This window comes from Pelecanus crispus, chromosome 4 (genome assembly GCF_030463565.1).
Source record: "Pelecanus crispus isolate bPelCri1 chromosome 4, bPelCri1.pri, whole genome shotgun sequence".
In the NCBI taxonomy this organism is placed as follows: Eukaryota; Metazoa; Chordata; class Aves; order Pelecaniformes; family Pelecanidae; genus Pelecanus; species Pelecanus crispus.
This window is the reverse complement of record NC_134646.1, coordinates 57,905,458-57,917,937: the sequence shown is the minus strand read 5'-3', so window position 1 is coordinate 57,917,937 and position 12,480 is coordinate 57,905,458. Positions and strand designations below refer to the sequence as shown.

The 12,480-nt window shown below is 38.4% G+C and overlaps 1 protein-coding gene across 1 annotated transcript in view; it reads right to left on the bottom strand.

Moving 5' to 3' along the window:
- CORIN (corin, serine peptidase) overlaps nucleotides 1-12,480 on the bottom strand; it is a 167,986-nt gene that overhangs the window by 36,439 nt on the left and 119,067 nt on the right. Inside the window, exons 10-12 of the mRNA XM_075709425.1 lie at nucleotides 11,386-11,484; nucleotides 3,928-4,159; nucleotides 638-783 (exon numbers count right to left, since the gene is read on the bottom strand). Of these exons, the coding sequence (XP_075565540.1) occupies nucleotides 638-783; nucleotides 3,928-4,159; nucleotides 11,386-11,484 (477 nt within the window). The remainder of the gene's footprint in view (nucleotides 1-637; nucleotides 784-3,927; nucleotides 4,160-11,385; nucleotides 11,485-12,480) is intronic.

Below are 12,480 nucleotides of genomic sequence, written 5' to 3'. Positions count from 1 at the left end.
CATTACTATTTTACTTTATTTCGATTATTAAACTGTTCTTATCTCAACCCAGGAGTGTTTCTCACTCTTACTCCTCCAATTCTCTCCCCGATCCCATCAGGGTAGGGGGAGTGAGTGAGCGGGTGCGTGGTGCTTAGTTGCTGGCTGGGGATAAACCACAAGACTACTGAAGCTGCTTTGGCACAACCCCCTACAGAACTTTCCCCAAACAAAAACCAAGAGCAAACAATAGCTGGCAAAGACACTGACATTACAAAATTTTTCTCAGAGCTGTCGTGGGGCTCAGCTTTTCTAAGATTGCAAGAGTCTGCCTCCTGGTTAGAAAAGCATTATTATATCATCTAAATAGGTAAAAAAGTGAAGTATAAACACAAGCAAGCAATAGGTGTGGTCAACAAATCTCAAACACTAACTTTCACAGATCAAGGGTAACTGATCCTTTCTTTGAATGTATTTCTTATGAGAACGTCCTCTTATCTGCAAACTGTAGGTATCTAAGTTCCCTGAAACCCAGTTTGGAATCATTTCCACAGTTTAAATATTAAAATTTGAAGAGGAAATATGGGAAAAAAAATCAGTGACTTTGGGAACCTAATTAAATCTTTAATTTCCTGTTACAGGTATTTATAGGAGTTACCTTCTACATCTTCATCTGGTATTAGACAAGTTTGGTTGTCTGAGTTCTCATCTGGAAACTGAGTGCAGTCAGTATCTTCTGGCCACTGCAGACCTACAATCCCAAGCACAGACTCACAGTGTTCCTTAGACTGTACACATAATGTCCTGAGGAGACAAAGTGGAATTGCACAAAGTAACTGAGCGAAAGTCTTAGAAATTCCCAGTTATTGGAAGTTAATAATCCTAGCCAAAGTTAAAGATGAAGATCAAGAAAAAAATCAGTTAATCAGATTTCTTTAAATGAAAAAAAATATATATCAAAAGACATGTTGTTACTGTTGAAACATTATTTTAAGCTACTGTATGCAGACTATTACCTGAGTTATAATAGCCAAATATAACTACTTACAAACATCCTCTTCTCTGTAAGGAATGAGAGAGAACCTTTTTTAAGAAGCACTAACTGCCCTCCTTCAGGAAAAAAAGCCAAATACATTTTGTACCAGTGAAATACTACCTCTTCTGGTGATGCTACCTCAGAAACCATGTGATTTCAGGACAAAATATATAAACCTGCAAACAAAAGAGCAAAGAACTCCCCAGGGAATTCAATAAAATTAAAAGTTTGGGGAAAATCAAAGCACAGATCAACCTAGTCTTGAGGGTGTTGTCAGTTCAAGCAACAGAAGCTTGTACCACACCTGGAAAAAGGCATGAATATAGTCCTCCTGCTGCTTTTTTTTTTTTTTTTTTTAACCATAGAAAGACAGGACTCACCACACAAAATTAGTTCAGTCCATCTAGATTAATATCCTGTCTCTCAAAATACCCAATGTCAAATGCTTCAAAAGTAGAAAGAGAAAATGCGTAGTAGAAAAATTCCCTAATTTTAAACATTTAGCAACCACTTTTGCCTGGAAACGTAGCTGATGTGCTGTTCAACACAATAGTTGTCTTGTATGTGTGGTATTTTGAAACCCCGTTTGTTTCAACTGCCCATCTTTTTTTTTTTTTTAATTATTATTTTTGTGGAATATTAACTAGGCAGTATGGGATTAGCAACCTCAACATCCTTTTCACCTCTTCCTCCAAACAGAAACATGCATCATGCTTAACAGGTATTTGTCCAAGCTGTTCGTAAAAACTCTTCAGTTAGCAAGATTTCATATACTTCCTTATCACTCATTCTCATACACAGATATCTATTATTTTCCTTATATCTGACCTATAGCTCTCCTGATGTACTTTAAATCCATTGCTTCCTGGTTTAACCTCAGTGAACATGGTGAAAAATTTATTTGTTTTCTCACAGAAGATCACTTTTACCTATTTGAAGGCTATGACATCTCCCCAAGTCTCTTGTTTCTAGACTCAGCAACTCATTTCACTGCACCTTTTAGATCATGTTTTCTAAACCTGTGATCTTTTGGACTTTCTCCTACCATTTCAAAGAAAATTCTCCTTTGCTCTTATAGGTTGAAAAATACTCAACAGTGGGATCTCACCCGTTTCTATTTTTTTCGTGTCACTTTTAACTTGCATTTTATTTAATTTAATTAATTTTTCCAGATCTTTCTTCTAGGAACAGACATTCCTTTCGTGGAAGACATTTTATTCCCCTCATTTTCTTTTGATCTTTTGACCAACGGACCATTTTTTTCCCCTGCAATAAGCTTCAAGAAATGCAGTGACCAAATCCAAGCAAACGGATCCATTTAGGATCAATTATTTTATGCTCTTTTGAGAAAACAATCCATTATTAATCTTCTCAAATTTAATCTTGTTTTGGGGAATTGCATGAAGAAGAGTCAATGTTTTTCCATACCAAATGATTCACCATTGTGTTGAGCAGCTGGAAGGAATGCATGAATGGATTGACATCGGTTAACCATGCTACAGTTACAGACTCTCTCTCTTTCCTTTTAGATCCTCCTCAATATCAAAAAGGTTGACTCACACCACTTTATAACCTTAGCTTTCTGGATGCCAGAATTTTTATTTACCAATGACAAAAATCCAAACCCAACAATAATATGATGAATACGTTTTTTAATTGATTTTGTTAGCTGAGACATCTAAGCCATTTCTGTCCTATGTTCTCTGCACACTCATGTCTTTGGCCAAAGCTGTGCCTTTCCAAAAGCTATTGCAAGCCATTTAGTCTGTGGTGAAAGAATTAAAATGTAGATAATCTTCAAAGTAGTGCCCATCACAGTGCATATGGAAGCCTATTGCAATATCGCTAGGAAAATTGGAAGAGCAATTGGTACTTCTATTTTATTTTTAATCCTTCCCACATTCTCATATAAAGTCTCACAGTTGGGGTATCAGAATACCTTGGTAACAGACTTCTTTGTTTAATTCTCAGTCAAATCACATCTGTGGTACTGTCTATGAATCAATCTAACAAGTTAACAGTTAACAAAAGCACACATCACAAAGCAGAGAAATCTCCTCCTTCTTGGTAGGAGAAAGAAATACAAGGTAAAAAAAAAAGATGTAGCATAGAAATGTGTAATTTTCTGCAATGGAATTCAGTCTAGCACTTTTTTAAAAACATTAAACATATTTAGCAGTTAACTAAAATAACTCTTTCCCAATTCAAATACAGTAATGGGATGCCTACATTGATGTCAACACATAGGTGCATGAGATTTGACCAGGATTATTCTTCATACACATCTGCCACAGTTTTGAAACAACACCAAGGTCAGCTGGACGCTACTTAAATACACAGATAGCGTAATCTCCATGTCATTATAGGCTAACATGACTAGGATAGGATATGTCCTATACAGTGATAGGATGCTTGGGAATGGTTCAGAGCTGCACCAGGGGAGGTTTAGACTGGACATGAAGAAGCATTTCTTTACTGAGAGGGTGGTCCAACACTGGAGCAGGCTTCCTAGAGAGGTAGTTGATGCCCCACGCCTGTCAGTGCTTAAGAGGCATTTGGACAATGCCCTTAATAACATGGTTTAACTTTTGGTCAGCACTGAATTGGTCAGGCAGCTGGACTAGATTATTGTTGTTGGTCCCTTCCAAATGAAAAAGCCTATTCAATTCTATTCAATATATACATTTTGAAAACTATTGAACTGCTATTCCTCTCCCTGTTTTGAATATTTCAGATGCTAAACACACACGTGTAATAAACTGCATTTAATGATCTTATAAAATATGGTTCTCCACCTTTTGCTATGGAATTCCAAAGCAAAATTTCTGGCGTTTTCAATGGAAACAGAAATTGGGGAAGACTAATACGACAGACAACGTCAGTCAAGAATTAAATGAAGTATGGTATAGTACCTGCAAGGTGGTATCCGCTGATTTGTATGGGGGTCACATTTTGGTACTAAGATTGTACAGGCAAAAAACATAAGGTACTTGTAGCAGTTGGTCTGAACCAAGGCTGGGAAAAGAGAAGACTCCCAGCTGATAGAGGCTTCCTTCTGTGTCCTGTGGCCCAGGTAGTTTGGATAATAAGTATAGTTGTAAGGCAAGTTCATACAGAGTTCCAGAGTAATTGGTTCACACTGACCTTTCACAAGAAGAAAACAAAAAAGAAACACAAATGGTGTGAGATTAAATGAAATACAGAAGAAATAATTACATAAGTATTTAACAAATTTATCAGTCAGGAGATCTCCTCTCAGGCTTGAGAAACAAGTTTCAGAGCTCAAGACCCTATATGAGCCTATTCATACCAGTAAAGAACAGCGGGTTTGACCTCTGCCTACCTCATAACCTATTCAGAGACTCATATTCCCTTACCAGTATGCATTAACTTCCCGAGTAACATCCTAACTTTAACACGGTACAATAAACCATTCTTTAGAAACAGATTTATTATTTTCAAATCAAGTTTCTGATGATTTTCAAGACCGCCTGTACTGTACAGCAACACACTTGTTACTGGTGTACTATGCTACCATAACACACCTCATACTGGCTGGGCAACTGTCAAAATTAAGAAGACTGGGATCATCGGATACTTTGGGTTGAAAAGGATCTCAGGAATTCTCTAGTCCAACATCCTGCTCTCAGCTTGGTAAGCTCTGAGGACTGACTGATCAGGTTTCTCAAGGCTTTATTCAGTCAGGTCTTGAAAAATCTCTAATGACAGAGACTGCACAATTTCTCTGTATAGAATACAGAAGGCAGGAAGTATTGCACAAACACTGAGTAAGAGACAGTCTACATGCTAATCATTTCATTCAGATAAGACATAATTGATAATAAAGAGGATGATAAGCAAAAGCAAAATAAATGCAACAGCTACAAGTCCATATGATTACACAGACTATAGCTACATACAAAAATCATCCAGCTTTTAGGGGGTTTATCACAACACATATTGAACTGACAGAGTATTTTGGATTTAAAAAATTGTACAGCTTTTGTATTTCTTCCCAAATTGGTTGTCAGAAATACCGAACTATTTCTGTTGTCTCAAACCACTTAGTACCAGCTTTGGAGTATATAAGGTTCAAAGACTTCAACAATCCTCCTCACATTACTGCCACTTCCTTTTCTTCACGATGAACTCTCACTTGTCCTCCCACACTTCAGCCCCAGATGACCAGATCAGTTTGGTTTTGTCTTTTGATTTTTCCCCAGTAAGCATCTTTCCCTAATGTGTACAGAATGTTACATGTTTGTCAGTATCCCAAGATGAAACACAAGCAAATGAACACAAAAGTACGTGCAATGTTCTAAGTGTTTGTATAACACAACATTATTCAAGACTAACGGGTAGAAATGCACATATGTCATTCTCTCTTTTTTTATGCCTCACATTCATAGGGGTTTAAGTGAATTCTAGTAGAAAATCTAGTCCACTGAAATGCCCTTGTAGGATAGCTCTTTACATGTTTTCAATATGATTACAATTTTCACACTGTGTTTAGAAAGCTTCTGTCACATTATGTGTGTCCTGGTTTCGGCTGGGATAATTTTCTTCCTAGTAGCAGGCATAGTGCTGTGTTTTGGATTTAGTAGGAGAAGAATGTTGATAACACACTGATGTTTTAATTGTTGCTGAGTACTGCTTATGCTAGTCAAGGACTTTGCAGCTTCCCATGCTCTGCCAGGTACACAAGAAACTGGGAGGGGGCACAGCCAGAATAGTTGATCCAAACTGACCAAAGGGCTATTCCATACCATATGACATCATGCTCAGTATAGAAACTGGGGAGGGTTGGCCAGGGAGCAGCGATCGCTGCTCGGGAACTGTCTGGGTATCGGTCGGCGGGTGGTGAGCGATTGCATTGTGCATCACTTGCTTTGTAGATTATTATTATCATTATTATATTGTTATTATTATCATTACTATTTTACTTTAGTTCAATTCTTAAACTGTTCTTATCTCAACCCAGGAGTGTTTCTCACTCTTACTCCTCCGATTCTCTCCCTGATCCCATCAGAGTAGGGGGAGTGAGCGAGCGGGTGCGTGGTGCTTAGTTGCTGGCTGGGGCTAAACCACAACAATGTGCAAAAGTGTCATTGTAGGTTTGAAAATAATAACTTTGACTCTCACACCCAATTCCCTACAGTCCGCAAGCAGAGTAACAACAGAACATACACTCCAGGAGAGCATCTGACTGAATTTAAGTAACCCAAATGTTATTCTTTTCTTCTGATGTCTGTCCTACAGTTTAAGAGATCTTACTACTCCCTTATTTATAGTATATGTAAGTACAAACTAATGAGTGGGGAACAAGGAATAAAATTCATTGCATCTTTTAGCCTAAAACAAAAAAAAAAACCCAAAACAAACCCAAACAGATTATGCCTGGGTTTAATATCTTCATGTATTTATTATTAACTTGCTCTACATACTATATAGGAATTAGTTCCAAACATAGTAATGGAAGTGAATGTGATATTTCACAGAATCATAGAATGGCTGAGGTTGGAAGGCACCTCTGGAGGTCATCTGGTCCAACCCCCCTGCTCAAGTAGCACCATCTGGAGCAGGCTGTGCAGAATCATGCCCAGACAGATTTTTACTGTCTCTAAGGATGGAGCCTCCACATCTCTGGGCAACCTGTGTTCAGTCACCCTTGCAATAAAAAAAGTGCTTCCTTACATTCACAGGGAACCTCCTGTGTTTCAGTTTGTGCCCACTGCCTCTGGTCCTGTCACTGAGCACCGAAATAACCTGGCTCTGTCTTTCCCCCGCCCCCCCCCACACACACTCTCCCTTCATATATCTGTTCTGTTACCCTAAATATGTTGTAACTGCACTATAATGCAGAGCCTAAACTGATCAGAAATTGTTGCACATGGATAACACCCATCATATTCAATATTGCAAAATGTGGCCTAAGTTTTGGAATTTTCCAACCAAAGAGTTATTTGGGCCAGAAAATACTGCTTTGTCAAAACTGAAAATTTCCATGGGAATTCTCATCTCTTACCAAAGACAAAATAACTCTGGTCAAAACATGAACAGTGAAAATAACATGAAAAAAGACAATAGTACTTCCAGATGTTATGCAAGAAAAATCTCTCCCAAATTCTCTTGCTGTTCCATTGTGTATAAACAATTAAATATTCACCAGACTAGAAAGGAAGAAAGAAACATGATCCAGAAGTCTAATTCAGATTCTGTGTTGAGAATTACGGACTGTTGCCCATAATATGATGAGGAAACATCTTCACTAAAAAGCTCTTCAGTTGATCATGATATGGAATAGGAACATCGTTTTAGAACTCAAATACCACATGTCAAAAAATGTTTTTCACTATCTTGTAACATAGTCCTAGCCACTCGAACATTTTCCAAACTTGTTATCCATACATACAATAGAATACAAAAAACTGCATTGATCAGGAGAAGATTTTGGATCACAGGACAAACTGCTTTGGACTGCAGGAAGCCTCATACTGATTTATCCACAAGGAAGATGTGTCCAAGAAAGAAAGTACACTTTCAGCTCTCTCTCATTGTGAAAAAGACTGAATTGCAGTCACACTGCTTGGAAGACTTGCGTTTTACAGGACTGTAGTCACTGTTTATGAAATGTAATTTGCTTAAGAGAGAACTGCTCCCTGAGTATATAAGAACCAGAAGATACTGTGGGTATTTACATATTTTCCTACTTGTTGGGTAAGGCTGCTTCTGGTGCCTTGTTTGCCAGCCAAATAGAGGACCTGTCTCACACATGACTGGTGACTACACAGCCACCAGCTGTGAATCCAATGTCGATCCTGTCACAATATATCAGATACATTTTATGTGTTCTTTACTAAGCAGTAATTTTATTTAAAAATAAATAAAATTACAAAATACTATCTCTTTTTGACCTGAGTAAATGTAAAGTTGCTACAGTTTTAAACATATAAAACAGGGTTTACTGTAACACCTGTTAAGTTTTGGAGGCATTATGAGTAAAGAAGCTTTGAAACAATAGATAGAAATATGGAAGCCCCCCATTCCCTGATAAACCACAGCTTTGTGGCAAAGTCAGTAATACTCAAATAAAAAAGCCAAATCTTCAAATGGAGAAACTGAGAAGCAACACTTGTTCTTAGAGGCACAGGCTGCTAAAGCTGCTGCTTCTCCTGCAGGCAGAGAGATCTGGAACTAAACATCCTTCACCTCCAGCCCACAGAGAATCAATCTTATCATACACATTTAAACTTGTGACTACCTAGAGTGGAGTTATTCAAGTCAGTAATTATATCTCAATGAATGCTCATGTATTCTGATGTTAAAACATCAGGAAAATACGGCTTTCAAATCTCACCAAAGACAAGAAAAGATTACATGAAGAACTGTTTTCTTTGGAGATGCCAGGTACCTACAGTTCCAAGGAGTTTCAACAGAAACTGCAGTCGTGGTCAACAACCAAAGTAATTTCATCTGTTGTGATGTCTCATGTTTGACTTCTCCTTGATTAGTGCATGTAGCCCAAGATATATTGCTTCCTTTTCACACGGAGGGGGACAACCTCTCATGGGAGATAATATCTGAGCATGAATTGCAAGACGCAGAGGAGAAAATGACCGAGATAGTTCAATGAAGATATCTGAGATTTCAACAACAACAAAAAAATTAAATTAATTTAAAAATTTAAGTTTTATAGTTTGTTCTTAGTTTTGTGTTATATGGATACCTTCCTTCCCATTTCATAGCCCTTTCTAAATATTTCTTGAGGGAGAACGATGGTTTCGTTCACAACAGGCAAGTAATAAAACCCACAACCTACTACTCAAATGACCTTAGAAGGCTCCTTCTCACCTGAATAGTTTGGTTATGGATATGGATTAGAGGACAGACCTACACAGGTCATGTACATATTAGGCATCTGCTGCAGACCACCTTAGGAAAAAGAGGAGGTAGATAAACCCTTCTTCAGAGAGCTGGAAGATGCCTCATGAATGCAGGCCCTGGCACTTGTGAGAGTTTTAATCATGCTGGTATCTGCTTGAAGGACAGTGAGTTGGTCTTAATGGAGAGCCTCCTCGGAGTACAGGAAGAGTCCTTTCCAATGCAAAGTCAGTCAAGCAAGTGTGGCATAAGGCTACCTTGGCTGAATACAAATCTCCTGACCAAGCTCAAACACAAAATAGAAATATACAGAAGAGGGGACAGAGCACTTAAGTGGAACATAGAGACATTTCCCAAGCATACAAGAATGGAGTTAGAAAAGCCAAAGCTCAGCTAGAGTTGAAACTACTGAGCAATGTAAAGGGCAAGAAGGAGAGCTCTTGTAAGCACATTGGCAGCAAAAGGAAACATAACAAAAATGTTGGTCTGCTGCTCAGTGGGGCAGGGGAAATAGTGACCAGGGACATGGAAAAGGCCAAGGTACTCAATGTATTTTCTGCCTCAGTTTCCACTGAGGAATGACATTGGAAGGCTGCTTTATATCATTTTCAAAAGGTCATGGCAACCCTGGCACCTGATGACTGGAAAAAGGCAAACGTCACATCCATCTTTAGGAAGGGCAAGAAGAAGGATGCAGGGGACAACAGTCCAGTCAGTCTATCCTCAGTACCCAAGAAGATTATGGGACCCATTCTGGAAGACATGTCCACACATGAAGAGAAAAAGATGACTGGGAACAGCCAGGGGGAACATCATGCCTGATTAATCTGATTGCTGTCTCTGACAAGATGACTGGCTGTCATTCCCTTTTATTCAGCACAGGTGCATATCTGGAGTATTGTGTCCTGTTTTTCGGCTCCCCAATTCATGAAAGACATCAACATACTGGAATGAGGTCAGTGGAGGGCAACCAAGCAAGTTAGGAGACTGGAGCACATGATCTACAGGCAAAAGTTGGGAAAAGAGTGTTTGTTCAGCCATCAAAAAGGAAGGCTAAGGGGAGATCTTATTGCTGTTAACAATTACCTAATGGGAAGGTATAAAGCAGATGGAGCCAGACCCTTAGAAGTGTGCAGGAATAGGATGAGAGGCAAAAGACACAAGTTGTAACAGAGAATTCCAGTTACATATATGGAAAAAAGTTTTTTACCATGAGAATGGCTGGAATAGGTCTCCCGGAAAGACTGTGAAATCTCTGTCCTTGGAGATACTCAAAACTCAGCTGCACAAGGTCATGGGCTACACAACTTAATCGGCACTGCTTTGATCAGGAGTTTGGACTAGTTGACCAAAGGTGTGAACTCACTTCCTTCTAATGCTAAACATGGTACTTATGGTTGTCCCTTTTCAAAAAGTTAGGAGAAGCGTTGACAGAAGCACATGTAAAGCATATATGCCCAGGTATCTTATATCTTTACTTTAGCAGCATCTAAAGGCCCCAGCATGAATGGTGCCTGTCTCAAAAAAGCCTGTCTCACTTGTGGGTGACAGTCACAACTTTAGAGAGACTGTGCAGTTTGGACTAGTTGACCTTCCCATATCCATTCCAACGAAATGGAAAAACATTATCCAAACAAGCTACCATACAGTAACAAACCTTAACTTGCAGAGATACTGCTCAGTACAAAGCAACTATAGGATATGTCTACACATTCATATCTAAGTGAAGGTAAGCCTGCCCATGTGCCAAGGTGACCTGAATTGATGTGACCGTATTAACACATCACCAACTTTAATTAATTCTGAACAATTCTGAACACAATTCTGCCCCAGTTTCAAAACCTAGCCAAATATACTTCTTTTGAGTATCTGTTCACAGTGCTGCATTGCACAAGTGAAAAAGAGAGCTACTCAGAAGCAAGTGTACAGTGGGTACAGGAGGCTTGCATGGAGTGGTATAGTACAGGACACAGAAATGAAGATATGCAGTGTTGAAGGCCCCGACCCTCTACCATATGTATTGGTCAGAAGAATAACTGGTTTTGCCAGTTTGAATATCAAAATTATTCCTTTATAAAAGGGCTAAAAGCTCTCCAGACTACTAAACACAGTACCACGTTTTCTTATATTTTGAAAATAAACCAGTAGCTTCTGCTTTATGCTTACACTATGTTGTTTACTTTATGTAAACACGGAATGCCGTTAAATGTTAACAAAAAGTGCAACTGTAAACACCCATTAAGAACACATCAAAAATTCGCATAAGGGAAAATATATCAATGTCAAAAGTTATGAGTATCTCTTAGTACATCAATAAGCAAGAATTATGATGAAACTTTTGTTTTAACTTTACCCTTTTCAATATTTAATCACTACACATGTGCATTAGATAGTAAATTAAAGTATTACTTACTGTGTCCTACCCTGATCCTCATCATACTCTAAAACACCCTAAAACAGTGATAGTATGAAGCATGTAACCTACTTACTGCAGTTTGTCTGGCTGTTTCTCATCTCACAGAGAGAAGTTCCACAGGGATCAGGACAGGAAGTACATCTCTGGTCTCCCTCCTGACAGAGGGTTTGACCTGAGGAAAATAGAAATTTACTATTCTAATTATTTACCAGACTAATAAAAATGACTGGAGTGTAGGGATGAGAAAATACAGAGTTTACATTACAATTAAGTATTTCCTTTACGTAGTTGAATAAGTACCCTACAGCATTTCAAGTGCAATAAGGAAGTGTTGTAAGGAAGAAAAGTGTGCAGCACTGTCCAGGTGTCACTTTTCTTTACCCCTATATTTAATACAAGAATTTATATCCTAGTTTCTGAATGAGAGGTATGGATCTCTGAAAGCCAGTTACCATGATCCTCTGGCAGAGTATGAAAAGTCATGTAAATCAGATTTCAAAGGGAACAATAGGTCCTAGCTGAAAGAGAATACCCTCTGGGAATTATTCTTCAGTGCCATTCAGTTGATCTGGTTCTCATTTTATGATTGTTTTGGTGGACAATAAAAACCATCCTGAAGAAAGGTCGTCAGAGCTGAAGCTTTATTGTCCTTCTTTGGCTGGTTAAAAGACAAAGAACAAGAAGAAAAAGAAACCCCAAAAGGCTATGGTCCCAAAGATGGAATTCAAAATAACTAAAACCAGCACTTCATCAAAAAGTTTCTGGAGCATATTACCTGGGTAGTTCGTTTCTCTGACAAATACTTGGACTTCACTCTGTCTCATAGTGGTGATAGCTCCTTTCCAAACCATTAAATTCTCTCTTCCATATGACTCTTGCAAAATCAGTCATTTGATTTACTATTCTGTACACAGAGACTGAACAGTTTTGATTCTATCATCTCATCCTGTTTAAAATGATTTATTGCAACTCTGGCGTAGCGTTTGTATTGCACTACTGTCTACGAACATTAATTATTCAGTCACAGTGTCCTTATACTGGGCATACAGAAGATGCTGAAGAAACACCTTGTTTCAATGACCTTGACAACAACCTTGTCCCACACAACTGATGATGTAGTCATATCTATTCATAATTATGTGAATTTACTTCCCTTCATACATGTTAT